Genomic DNA, 15,310 nt, shown 5'->3' with positions numbered 1-15,310 from the left:
GCTGGTCACCACCACCCACAGCTAACAACTGGGATACTTATTAACAAATAGTGGGATTAGTAGTCACATTATAATGTTCCCCACAGCTGAAAGAGTGAGCATGTTTGGTGGAATGGGGATTTGAATCTGCAACGTGCAGATTGTAAGTCGGACACCTTAACCACCTGGTTCCCATAGTACAATCACAAATAATATTTATAAAGCTATGAAATAAAATTGTATCACATAATATCAATTGTAAGAAGAATACAATAACACACTAAACACAGTATGTAGCAGACATAAAAACATTATTTTAACTTTACTGTAGCAAATTCAGGGCTGACTACAGGAACTAACAATAAAACTAATGATGTAATGTCATACTATATATGAAATTGTTATATAGCTAATATTTAACACATCTGTATAGCTGTAACAGTACTATCTGTTGTGTGTCCATGTAACTAACTTCATAGATTGTGGTTGGATATTCTCCAAAATTAATGTGGAGGTTCAACAGGTCCCTGCAGAGGTACATATAAAGTTTCAGTTCTATATTCTGATTGCACCAAACATAGTTACAGGTAACAGCATGAAGCCAAAATAGGGATTTGCAACTTTAGTAAATAGTATCCACAGTATCTTCAGCTTTGTTTCCTTACTTTCTTTACAATTCATATTTACAGGTTTTTTAAATTCCCATTTTTTGTTTACTTATCTTGTTGTATCTAATAAACTAAAAATAGTAATTATTGCAATATAACATGAAAGTTAAAAATGTCCATTTTATAAAAAAATCTTAAACCTAAATAATTGGTTAATAATGTTGATATATAAGAATTGTGATTTGTTTTAGTACAAGGAATTTTTTAAGGATAATGTATAGTGGATAAAGTTGTTCAGTTTATTACATATTAAATTTTATTTCAGATGAGTTATCAATTTATTGTGTTACATACGTTACGTATTACTACTTCAAATAACAGGTGGGTCTTGCACAATACACAGTCAAGAATACACATCACATGCAAATAAAAACTATACTGAAACAAGCACGGATATTAAAATAAATGCATAACAGAAACTCCATTACAGGTTCTGTCTAGAAAACCTTGATAATTAGGTATAAAAGTACCTAAAACAGACATCTTAGTGAAAATTTTAATATGTATATCACACTTCTAATCTGAATAAATACCAGTCTGTAACTTCTGGATTGAACATTAATTCCTTGTATCTGTTGGGAGACATGTTGGTCAAAATATATTGACAGATTATCAATTAAACATAATTTGTGTGAAACCATTGTAACTGTTGGGAGTAATACTGTTACAAAAAAGCTATGTGTCTACCATTTCAGAAGAGTTACCTTCTAAAATTATTAAACAATCTTGAATTTGTTCAGGAAAACTGATGGAAAGATTAATGCAACCTAGCAAATTTGTTCAAGTTACTATTAGCAAAGTATACCTGAAATACGTGCAATTGTTAAATGATAAGGTACATGATTATTTAATAATTTTCAGAAAACAAACTGACAATAAAGATGGTGCTCAAAGCAGCAAATAGAACAATCTTCATGCCACAGGAACATTGTTTTACCTGCAAGTTTCCAACATGGTTTATTAAAGTCATATAAAATCAAATACAGTTCTCTGTTATCCTTAATATGGACAAAATAAGGAAAAAAAAAAGACAAAAACAAAGATAAAAGCAGACTTCCAAATTTTGTGTTTTTCACTTTAATTTTTTTTACAGTGTAGTAATGAGTCCACAGTGTCTTACAATTTGGATTATAAACATCTGAATATTACAGAATATGCCCAATTCACAGCATTCACTAAGGACCAAAAACAAAACGAAGGGTATTAAGATGTCAATATCGTCTTTCAATATGTTATTTAGGTCTTACATTTGTACAAGTTGTCTTTTAGTTACATATAAAATATAATAATTAATAGAGGTAATGTTAAACACTTAAACTAAAATCTCTTCCTACGAAACGTTACCACATTTACTTTATTACTACATCCAGCACTGTAAGGAAAGCTTACTTGATTACTACATTAAGCACAGTATGCATGTTTGTTTGTTTTTGAATTTTGTGCAAAGCTACTCAAGGACTATCTGCACCAGCCATCCCTAATTTAGCAGTGTAAGACTAGAGGGAAGGCAGCTAGTCATCACCACCCACCACCAACTTTTGGGCTACTCTTTTACCAACAAATAGTAGGATTGACTGTCACATTATAATGCCCCCCCCCCCCGACTAAAAAGGCAAACATGTTTAGTATGACTGAGATTCGAACCCACGACCTTCAGATTATGAGTCAAATGCCTTAACACATCTGGCCATACCTGGTTTCCAGCATGGTAAGGAAAGCTTATTTTACTGCTACATCCAACACTGTAAGGAAATCTTAGTTTATTACTACATCCAGCACAGTAAGGAAAGCTTCTTTTAGTACCACATCTGGTACTTCAAGAAAAGCTTATTTTATTACTATATCTGGCACTGTAACATCTTCTAACCTAATAATAGCCATTAGGTGGTGTTCTCTTCCAACAATATCAGAATTCACTTATCGCCACTAATTACTGCCTTCTTCTAACAAAATCAGAACCTACTAATTGTCACCAGATGGTGATCTTCTTTAACATTTTTAAAAAGCTAATAACTGCCATTAGGTAGCACTGTCATCCAATACCCTCCACTAATTTATATACTAATTGGTGTCCTACTCAACTGGAAAACGTGTATGAACTTGGTGAAGAAATGAGGTGTTTCCTAACTGATCGATTACAAAGCTCATATGATTGGATAGGCAGCCAATTACATATATAATCCCAGCGCCTTCCTTTTAACAAGAACAGACATCACAGAATGTAAAGGGAATAAAACAAATAGAATACATTACTATGCATTTCCTCTTATGAAAAATAAAATGTACAGAGTTCATAATGTATATAGAATTTCTTTTTCTATTAATGGATTCATTAGAAAAATACACTTCACAGTAACAAACGAATAGAAGAATGCAAAGCTTGACAGTAAAACAGATGAACAAACAAATATTTATGTATAGACAGATAGTAGAAAAAAGTAAATTAATATGCAATTACATGTTTGGTTGAACAAACAGGGAAAAGCAAATGGATAGAAAGATACTGATCTGTGACTTGACTTTTTTGTTTGTACGAATAGAGATGAGTGAACGAACTAAGAGGCAGACAGCTGAATAGATAAACGGGAGAAAGAAACTAATTTGAAAGTCTAAGTTTTATTGTGTGATGGCCAACACTGTCTGGCTGATTACTACCCTTAACAACCTAAAAACATTCCATGTCTCTTCCTGTTTACCATTAAATCTTTAACAAGTTAACTGATGACTGAAAAACATGTACGCAACTGTAGCCGAGAAACTGGTTACGTAACTAATGTCCATTAAATTCAAAATGATTGCACCATTCAGCAAGAAAACTACAGTCATTATATTTTACTATGTTTCCACGTACTGTCTGGAAGTCATCCAGGTTACTTAATCACCAACTTTACAGTATGTCACAGCAAGACTTCACCTACTGCATGTAGTGGTCCAATTTTCAAATGATGACCTCTAGAAGTTTCTACAGAACATCAACATGACCCAGGGACAGGGGTTTCTTAAGCCTGGAAAACAATGTTTTACTTATCTCGTATTCAGATAATTAAACCTACAATGAAACTTACTTGGAGTGGAACCAACTGCTTCTGCCACTCGCAATGTGTTGATTCCTAGATGTTTCTTCACAGTATCGACCACATGACTCAGAGATAAAGGTTTTTTTAGAAAACAGATGCGACCTGGTCCACTACCTGGGATAGGAAGCTGCAAAATGTTAGGTATATTTAAGACTTACTTCAGATTGGTTTAATGACCAGTTCAGTTGGAGTTAAACTTTACAATAATTAATACTATCAATAAATTAACTTGTAATGTTATTCTATGACCTGACATAACACTTTTTTTAAACTCTCTGATAAGCTTTTAATATGTTATTGCACAAAATATCCACTAAAGTGTTTACATCCGCCTTTTACTTACATTAGTTGAAATTAACTGTATGCACATGCACATTTAGATGTAACGTACACATTTTCCTTCCAGACTTTAATACAACCGTAATAGGCGTATGAAAGTAGTATTATGTTGTACAAAACTATATTGTTATATTACATGGTTTAGTTTAATAATTGTAATAAAATCATTACATTTTACTACATTACTTACTTTTACTTACATTAGTTGAAATTAACTGTATGCACATGCACATTTAGATGAAAGTAGTAATACAACCGTATGTTAGTATTATGTTGTACAAAACTATATTGTTATATTACATGGTTTAGTTTAATAATTGTAATAAAATCAAACTTACTGGTTAAAGTACTAAATTAATGTACAATATTTTATTATTTTGAAAGCTTTTATGAGCTGGAAATTTTGTGGTCTAATAAATTTTACATTTTAACATGGTACTTTAAGTTTTTTCTTACGTTAATAAATGCACGTTTACATGAAACCATATAATGGTCATCCTTTGTTAAATAAAACCTGATAAAGAAAGTTACTGCTAAGTAAAATAAGTTTTCTTTGCTGTTCATGTGTTTAAAAAAAATTAATTACTTGTGTGTGAAAGCCAAAAGAGATACCTAAGATTATAGGTTAGTGACATCTTCAGTGTAGAAAATAACTATTTAAAATTTGGTTGCCATGGGAGAATAACGAGCAATACCTATTAATCTGCCCTCTATATTCAATTCTGTAAAACATTTTATTAGGAGGAAACAGGTCAAGTGTTCCAGAGAATGATGTTGAACAACTAACATGATGTCCTTGGCTAATTGATTTTGATGCAGACCAGTTTTTGCATGTGAAAGGACTACACGTTCGACCAAGATACTCGATGACCTTGAACACCTGTCGACCCCAATCATAAAGAAGTTCCACACTTAAAATTTTTTTTTGTAGGTGGAAAAGACTTTTGTTTTTGGCATTGAATGCCAGTTAAAAAACAAAACTAATTTATTATGTACTTAATACTGATGATGGAGGCTAAACATCTACTGAACAACTTAGCAGATTTCTCACATCAACTAAAAGTTGAATTTTTCACTGTATTTGTTCTTTTTTTTTTTCTATGATAGAGAGTGGGATTAACAAAGCTTCCCATCTTAGCCAAGCTGGTGTTTGTCCACAACAAATACGATTTTTCTTGAAACAGAGTGACTGTAAAATTTTCCAAGTTTATTTATCTGTCCACTTTTCTTCAAGTAAAGTGGGCACATCAATTTACAGTGGACAATAAAGTAAACCATATTCTGAATGTGTATTTTAATTTATACGAGTAGGCTTAGCTACTAAAGTAACTTCAAGAATTTATTTAGTTGAACATTTTTGAAGATCCACGGTTTGCTTTCTCTTGACACAAAATCACATTCCACATTGTGAAGACATTATAAGAGTGATGGTTAAATCTTACTTATTAGGTGAGGCAAGAGTAACCCAGTAGTTGGGGAAGGGGGGAATGCTGTTGACAAGGTGCCTTTCCTCAAGTCTACGAGTTCAAAATTAGGGTTGGCCAGTGGATGTAGCAAATCGCTTTGTTCTAACATCAAAAACAAACACACCTTCCTGTTATTACCTTGACTTTCCAGTCAAAATTCAAAACAAAAGGAAATACTTCTGAAGAAAACCAGCATCATAATTGATATACATATAATGAGTTTAAATAGTGTGAATATAGAAAAAAATGTCTTATGAAAAACATGGATACAGATAAGAAGTTACACAGACAGTCAGACTTATAAATATTTATTTATGTAGCCATCTTTATATGTGTTTATTTACGTTTCCATTTCCACATATTTTTGTAGCCACATCTAGTGTTTATGCCTCCTTTTATGTATTTACTTATTTATATTGCCAATCGTATGCATATTTATTTGTGAACCATTTTTGTACGTGTTTATTTACGTAGCCGCCTTTATGTTTAATTATGAAGCTGATTCTAGATATACTTATTTGCGTAACCATATCTATGTATGTTTATTTATGTGGCCGGCTCTACGTGCGTTTATTTATGTCACCATTTCTATATCTGTGCACTTATGAGCTCGTCTACATTTAAAATCTACAAACATTACAACTTTAATAAAAAACAGGAAAGAAACCTACATCAGGTTTTGAATCCTTTACATATCAAGTTTGACTAAAGATGCAGAAGCATATGATACATTCCACAGCTGGATTAGACATGTCTGGTATCTACCCAGGAAGACAAGCCTGTTGTGAACAGGATTTACTGAACTAGCCAGATTCCTCATTACATTTATTTTCTACACAACACATCTATGACAACAATACTGTTGAAACGAAACATTTAAAACTACATAACATTAGTAAAACTGCAAAACTCTGGAGAAAAAGTGGGGCAACACTAATAACTTTACTACATTAGTAGAAATAACTAAGTGAACCAATTTCTAGTAATCTTAACACATAGTTCACTCTCACACTCAGTTTATTGGTAACTGTTCAATACAGGAATGAACTCAGCTCACAAGTAACTGTTTAATATGTGATTTTAACTTCAAATCTTTTAACTTTAAGAGTAATCATAGGGAAAACAGGAGGCTGTGTAACACCAGGTGTTGCTGCATGACAGTTTCATTAGTACAAACACACCAAAAGAATGTGTGTGTGTGTGTGTGTGTGTGTGTGCATGCACATACTTCTAATAGAAATATAATAGCTTTTAAAATTTTATATAGACAAGATGGGGTTTATATATATACGTAACATAACTAGCTATAGTAATATAGAAAGTTTTAAAGTATAAGGAGGCACACTGTCTCAAAAACCACTGTTAAGTACATATATTTTATCCTAACAATATTAAAAGTGAACTGCTTCTCTTTTACCACTGTTAAAAGTGCACATCTCCTACCAGCATCAAAAGTGTGGGCTTCTTTTTTACTAGTGTTCAATAGACATCTGCACTCCTACCAGTATTAAAAGTGGACATATACCAGTGTTAAATAGACATCTGCACTCCTACCAGTATTAAAAGTGGACATATACCAGTGTTAAATAGACATCTGCACTCCTACCAGTATTAAAAGTGGACATATACCAGTGTTAAATAGACATCTGCACTCCTACCAGTATTAAAAGTGGACATATACCAGTGTTAAATAGACATCTGCACTCCTACCAGTATTAAAAGTGGACATATACCAGTGTTAAATAGACATCTGCACTCCTACCAGTATTAAAAGTGGACATATACCAGTGTTAAATAGACATCTGCACTCCTACCAGTATTAAAAGTGGACATATACCAGTGTTAAATAGACATCTGCACTACCAGTATTAAAAGTGGACAACTACCAGTGTTAAATAGACATCTGCACTCCTACCAGTATTAAAAGTGGACAGTGTTAAATAGACATACCAGTGTTAAATAGACATCTGCACTCCTACCAGTATTAAAAGTGGACATCTGCACTCCTACCAGTACCAGTGTTAAATAGACATCTGCACTCCTACCAGTATTAAAAGTGGACATATACCAGTGTTAAATAGACATTTTCTATTAAAAGTGGACATATACCAGTATTAAAGTATTAAAAGTGGACATATACCAGTGTTAAATAGACATCTGCACTCCTACCAGTATTAAAAGTGGACAACTACCAGTGTTAAAATGGGCTACTTCTCTTCTACATATATTAAAAACTGAAAGCTTTTCTCCCACAAGAAGTTTTACCTCAGAAACAAAAATTTGAAATAAAAATAATTCTGATCACTCTTCACTCAAGTCCTACCATGGGGTCTGCAGAATAATTACTAACAATTATCAAAGAACAATTGTTGAATGTACATGGTGGAGCCTACTAATAATCTCTACATTTCTCTAACAATCCTAACTGCCAGATTTTGATATATGCAATTATTTAAGGTTTCTTCAGGAAAGAAAATTTTATTTCAACTCAAGTAATGGCTTGATTAAACATTCACTCAGAATTAACACAAATAATGTAGCATAAAATAATCGTGCTTGTTACTTGTCTTCAAACACAAATATAAAGTGAATTTCCTATACTGACAAGTTTAATAAACACTACAAACCAACAATCAAGAGTTGTTGAGATATGGGCACCATCTATAGTTCAAACGATGTTTCACGTTTTGGGATAAAAATATCCTAATATTTAATTATTTCTTACTTGTACAAATAGGAATACATTATAAAACATGAATATGAAACAGAATTTTAGTGGAAAAAATAATCACTTATCTAATGGTGAGAAAACTAACATTAGTTGAATCAAATGCTTTATTGGAAACAATAATTAGCAATTTGTAAGTAACCCATTACTTATAAAGTCATTTCATGTATTATGACATTACTTGTACTGTCGTTCCATATATTATGACATTACTTGTACTGTCGTTCCATATATTATGACATTACTTGTACTGTCGTTCCATATATTATGACATTACTTGTACTGTCGTTCCATATATTATGACATTACTTGTACTGTGCTCCATATATTATGACATTACTTGTACTGTCGTTCCATATATTATGACATTACTTGTACTGTCGCTCCATATATTATGACATTACTTGTACTGTCGTTCCATATATTATGACATTACTTGTACTGTCGTTCCATATATTATGACATTACTTGTACTGTCGTTCCATATATTATGACATTACTTGTACTGTTGTTCCATATATTATGACATTACTTGTACTGTCATTCTATATATTATGACATTACTTGTACTGTTGTTCCATATATTATGACATTACTTGTACTGTCATTCTATATACTACCAAATTACTTGTACTGTCGTTCCATATATTATGACATTACTTGTACTGTCATTCTATATATTATGACATTACTTGTACTGTCATTCTATATATTACCACATTAGTTGTACTGTTAATCCACATACTACCACATCAGTTGTACTGTCATTCCATATACTATCACATTACTAGTACTGTCATTCCCTATATTACATTACTTGTACTATCATTCTAAATATTATCACATTACTAGTACTGTCATTCCCTATATTACATTACTTGTACTATCATTCTAAATATTATCACATTAGTTGCACTGCCATTCCATATACTACCATACCAGCTTTACTGTTATTTCATATACTACCACATTACCAGTACTGTCATTCCCTATAGTACCATATTATTTGTACGGTTACTCTATATACTATCACGTTATTTGTACTGTCATTTAATATACTACTACATGTCAATTTTCATGGTCATTTCAGATGCTCTCTTACAGTTGTCCATGTTTGCAATAATATGCTGAAGCATCAGTTTTCTGCATTTTAATTTTATACACTGTATAATTCCATTACCTAGTGGCTGTACAACTGATATTGTACATGGAAGTAGAAAGACAGAACAAACATTTGAAAGTTCAAATTTTGGATGTCAAGTTACATCATCTAGGAAAAATAGAATATTTCTATATTCTTGGAACTAGTGCATTCTTGATGTAGTCTTCATAATTACTGTTGATCCACTACTGTTTAACAACAGTGTTTTTGAGCAGATTCTGAAGTTTCTGACAAATATGTGACTTACAAAACTATGCTTTGTCATAAACATTAAATATGGCCAAAATCTGGTTAGAATAAAATGACAAAACTAATATTATATAACTACTAGCTGAGTTTTGGTTAGAGTTTATCTGTTTCTACAACATGTATTTTCATAAACTTGTTACACTAAAACCAGTGCTTCTTTTGTTACATAAGCATTTTTCACTATCTCATTTACTCTCAGATACTACAAATAAACTGGACACTTGTTTTCTGTAAATCAAGGTTTAACTGGAAAGAATATTGAATGAAATAACCAAAATGAAAATTCTAATTTTTGATAACTAAACTTACTGGTTCTAGTTTTAACAGAGAAGGAACAACACCAGGAATTTTTGATAGAACTGCCATAATGCCTGACACTGCACTGAGTGGTAGTCTGAATCTAACATCTTGGGCATCAGAACCAGTACTGAACAATAAATAAAAAGTATAAACAATTAATTTTCACTAACAAACACAGCACCACATAACAATGAATCATAACAACTACTTTCAATGTAACAATAGTGAAATAATCAAGTAGTTTCAATACAAGAATAATGAATGAATTACATCAGCTGGTTCCAATATAACAAACAATGAATTAATTATATCAGCTAGTTCCAATATAACAATAATAAATTGCACCATCTAGTTCCAATGTAACAATAACGAATTACATCAACTAGTTCTAATGTAACAATAAGGAATTATATCAGCTAGTTCCAATACAACAATAATGAATTACATCAACTAGTTCTAATATAACAACAATGAATTAATTATATCAGCTGGTTCCAATATAACAATAATAAATTGCACCATCTAATTCCAATATAACAATAATAAATTACACCATCTTGTTCCAATGTAACAATAATGAATTACATCAACTAGTTCCAATGTAGCAACAGTGAATTACTCAACTAGTTTCAATATAATATAATAAAAATAGCCAGTTATGGCAATCAGTTTTAGTAGAACATTGTACAACATACAATTATACTAGAAAATATTTGACACTTAATTTAGGTTTATTTCATGATAGCTCAGAAGACATTTATTACTGTTGAATATTATGTTCATCATACCTGATATCAGTACAAAAAACATATGGTATTTTCATTAAATCTTGCAAGACTTCACAGTGCTCTAATGGTATACGTATATTGAGGTGATGAGTAGCTGATGTTGTGAAAGGTTCTAAACTTTGTTTTATGGGTTGAACAGATGAATAATCTAAGGAAGGAACATCAATGAAAAATTCCTGTAGAAACTAATTTACTTAGACATCATTTTTCAACATTGTTAGTGATGTATATCAATAAGATAATTAGAATTAGATGTGTGTTTTAGTTATACATTCACAAATTATAAGTGAAATACAATTGTAACATACAACATGGATGTAAAGAAAATTATCTTGAGAATAAAGATGAAGAAAACATTTAAACTTATATAAAAAAAGTTAAAAAAAGAAGGAACACACTCATACATAAATTATAATACAAATACATATATAACCAGTCACTGTTTAAACATACCTGAGATATGAAAGTGACAAATTCACTTTGTCACCCAGCACTGTTATTACACAGAAACTATTACAAATGTGACTTTGTTGATATGTATCTTCAGTTTCACATACATTAGTGAAATACAATCCATATATTATTATTACACAGAATCTGTTACAAATCTAGCCTTCCTGATACAGGTCTTCAGTTTTGCATACAGTAGTGAAAAACACTAGACATAAGCACATTTATTGATGTTTATTGTGTTTTATTGTCTTTGTTGGAAATTAGTGAGTGATTTGAGTGTTTCCTTTTTCCACTAATGTTAACTTATAGAGGGTATGTTTCATTTTGCATTTCCACGTGAAAGCTTACGAAGGACTCAATGTTAGGACATCTTGTGCTGTCCATTGTTCTTTTCTGAAAGGAATGTTTGTTCTTACGTTTCATTTTTAAATGGTTTATTTTGCTTTGTATCATATGTTTGTTATTTTCTATTGTTTTAAATGTATTTCTTTGTATTATGTTAAGACTGGTCAGTGTTAAAGGGTTTACCAATTTGTTGAAATATATTTATCTTCCTTAAACAGTTTTATTCATTGCTTGATGTGGCTTTATTGTAATTAATTATTTTTAATATATTTTACACTAATTTTATTTCTCTAAGGTTGTTTTCACTGTGTTTTTGGTTTGTATTGTTAGAAAGTGCCTTTAAAGGCTTGAGAGCAAATTACTTTCTTTCCTTGATGCATATTTGTTTTAAAATTTATAGGTTAGATATTGCCATGGTCAGTCAAGAAATAAAGGTGATAGGATAAGTAACACATTTTTTATCCTCTTGTTGGTCCTGTCTTTGTTATAACTTCTATGGCTCTCTACTAGTCACCAATTTTAAACTGGTGACTAGAGGAAAGGCACCCATTCACGGACCTCACTTTTTTTTCAATTAGCAACTACAACTAATAGTACAACTCTAATCCAGTCTTTTTCTTTTATATAAAGATTCAGTCAAAGGTCAGAGGCAGAGAGCACACAGGCACTGTTTATTGGATTCTTGCAGACCACTTTGAGGGAACCCTGAAAACACCACCACAATATAAAATATGTAATAAAAATAACATTTCTTTCCTATGCTGATCACTTACCAAAGCATCGTATCAGCCAGTCATTTACTCCTTTATTAATAGCATCAAAGGCTGTATGTTGAGAGTAGACAGCTATTTTGTGTTCCAAGCATTCTACAATAATTCTTTCTTTCCATGTTTTGTTTGTTAATGACTTGAGGGGTTTAAATATAGGTGGATGATATGAGACGATCAACTGGGCTTCCCTTTCAACCGCTTCTTTCAGCACTGGAATTGTTAGGTCATTGGTCAACATAATATTCTTTACCTGATGGAAATAAGAAGAGGTCTTTTTTTTTATGAAAAGGAAAATCAACATTCCCATGCAGAATTATCAGTTTAAGGACTTTTTAAGTAATGCTTTTCTTATTTGCAACAATTACTAACTAATTTAAAAAGTCCTGTAATATCAGGACAAGAGCTAACGATAGTAGGTAGGTATTTTATGTTTATTGGCACAAAGCTGCTAGACTATCTGTGTCAAACAAGATGTAGTATACTATAATGGTATATGGAAATGAAGGTAAAAATACGTAAAATATGTAAAATTAAGACCTGCCAGGAATACTGAAGCATTAAGTTCAAACTTGCTGTCAGTCACCTGAAGTTGGCCTTTCCAGTCCTGGGTTCAGGTCAAAATAAAATTAAAATATGTAAAAGAAATCATGCTAAAACAGTGTATAGTCCAATAAAAACCTTAAATTAAGTTAAAAAGATCAATGGCTCTTAAAAAATGTTAAAACATGAGTGAGGCAGCCAGTATCACTTATGACATTGGCTAATATCAAGGACAAACCTACCTTAAAAATATGTTTAAAATGGCATTGTTGTTCTTGGTTGTAACGATGGCATGATAATAAGATATGTACGATTGTAACCTGAGTGCCACACAGACCATACACTGGTGTATTAGTACCAAATAAAAGGAAGTGGTGAGTTAAAAAACCGTGACCAATGAGTAGCCTATCCTAAACAACTTCCTCCCTTTGATCTTTATAGAAACAAGATGGCCAAAGAGCTAAAGAAAACTTTGATTTGAAAAAGCTTATTATTTCGATGCTCACTCCAGGTCAACTACCAACTGGTGTATAGTCGGGTTTTGATAACTGGACCATAGTCCACGTATGGAACAGTGGTGATAGAGCCAGAGCAGATGGACTTTGCTACTCTATCAGCTAGCTCATTCCCAGAGATAGATGATAGAGAGAGATGGGCCAGTTTGTTTTGGATATTGATAAGAATAGGATGGTAACTAACAGTATAGATCATACAATTCATATATTGCATAGTTTCAATATGATTCAGGGCAAGAGAAATGGCATACAATTTGGCAGTGAACACAGACACTGTAGAGGGGATTCTGTGTGCTACAATCGAACTGTAACAAACTATGGCAGAACCTACAAATTCACCTGATTTTGAGCCATCCATATATGGGAATGGATGGATCATTCGAAAGATGTTCAGCAAATAAAGAGCAATATTTCCAATTGGAGTACCGGCCTTCCTCAGATGACTCAAAGATAGGTCACAGTTAGGGATAGTAATTAGCCATGGTGGAAGAGGCTTAACTGTTGATACTGCTACGCTATTCAAAGATATATCTAATTTTTCTGATTGTGCCCAAATATGAAGGCTAAAAGGTACAATGGCAGATTTTCTATTATAGAAAAGTGTGGCCCACTGAGGATGGAAAACATAACCAAGTAGGATGCTGTGGTAAAGATCAAAGTTTGGAAGCATACACAAGAAACAGTTGCAAATGGCAAATATACAGAGGGGGTTCATGGGACTCCACATACAAACTTTGGACTGGAGAAGTATGAAAGACCCCAGTGGAAAGCTGAAGCCCCTGATGGTGGATAGGATCCAGCATAATCAAGTTTGAATCAGGTAAGGGCATGATAAATTTTAAGCATGAGGTGAAAGAGAGGACACGGAGGATGTTCAGTGCTCTTATACATTTGATACAAAGTTGCTTGATATGGGAAATAAAGTTTAATTTACAGTCAAATATAAGGACTAAGAACTTTGCCTCAGGAAAGACAGGAAGTACAGCATCATCGATACGAAGTTCTAGATCTGGATGAATACCTCATTGACAGCATAAATGTACACAAACAGTTTTAAAGAGAAAAAAGTTGAAAATCATTTGCTGTGGTCCACTTAAGTATATGACTGATTAAAGTTTGTAGCTGCCATTCAATAAACCTCATTTTGATGACTGACATGAGATGTGAAAGTCATCAACGAAATTACAATTTGCAACTGTAGGGGGTAGCTGTTCACTGATGGCATTAATCGTTATAATGAAAAGTGTGACACTCAGAATACAGCCCTGAGGGGCTCCAAGTTCCTGTGGGAAGAAATGAGAAAGTGTTGAGCCCACAAGGACTTGGAATCGGCACTTCATTAAGAATTGCTGGATCAAAAGGAGTAAGTTGCCACGCAATCCATACGAGTGTAGGTCTCGTAAGATGCCATATCTCTATGTTGTATCATAAGCTTTCTCTAAATCAAAATAAAATAGAAACAAGATTTTGAAGAGACAACAAGGCTTCTCTAACTGATGTTTCAAGGTGAATTAAGTGGTCTATCATGGAGCGTTGTCTTCAAGAAATTAAACATGACAAACATTAATCATCCTCTCTAAGATCTTACTGAAATAACTCGTCAAAGTAATTAGATGGTAATTTGAAGGAATCTTTGGATCCTTCCCAGGTTTAAGAATAGGGAGTACAATAGCTTGGCACCAAGCATCAGGAAAGACATCCTCCTGCCATACCCAGTTTAAGACAGCCAGGAGAATAGTAAGAGAGGCAGGAGAGAGGTGGCATAACATATCATAATATATATCATCAGCCCCAACTGATGTATTGCCAGACCAATGAAGTGCAAGTTTGAGTTCCACCAGTGTAAGAGGGCAAATGTAGTCATAGATATGATCACTCAAAAAGGAAAGAAGCAGATGTTCAACTTGTGTTTTAATAGCTAAGAAGGAAGG

General features: G+C 32.6%; 1 protein-coding gene across 5 annotated transcripts in view; it reads right to left on the bottom strand.

Moving 5' to 3' along the window:
• Positions 1-15,310, bottom strand: part of LOC143255487 (NIF3-like protein 1) — a 32,819-nt gene that overhangs the window by 2,963 nt on the left and 14,546 nt on the right. For 3 of the 5 annotated variants that reach the window (XM_076511227.1, XM_076511226.1, XM_076511224.1), the window contains 4 exons: positions 12,328-12,595; positions 10,757-10,904; positions 9,978-10,095; positions 3,713-3,851 (listed from right to left, as the gene is read on the bottom strand). In XM_076511227.1, coding sequence (XP_076367342.1) covers positions 3,713-3,851; positions 9,978-10,095; positions 10,757-10,904; positions 12,328-12,595 — 673 coding nt within the window. The remainder of the gene's footprint in view (positions 1-3,712; positions 3,852-9,977; positions 10,096-10,756; positions 10,905-12,327; positions 12,596-15,310) is intronic. The other 2 variants (XM_076511228.1, XM_076511225.1) reach the window with 1 other exon arrangement.

The sequence above is a fragment of the Tachypleus tridentatus genome, chromosome 7 (genome assembly GCF_004210375.1).
Source record: "Tachypleus tridentatus isolate NWPU-2018 chromosome 7, ASM421037v1, whole genome shotgun sequence".
NCBI lineage: Eukaryota > Metazoa > Arthropoda > Merostomata > Xiphosura > Limulidae > Tachypleus > Tachypleus tridentatus.
The sequence above is the reverse complement of the archived record's forward strand: the minus strand, read 5'-3'. Positions and strand labels throughout refer to the sequence as shown.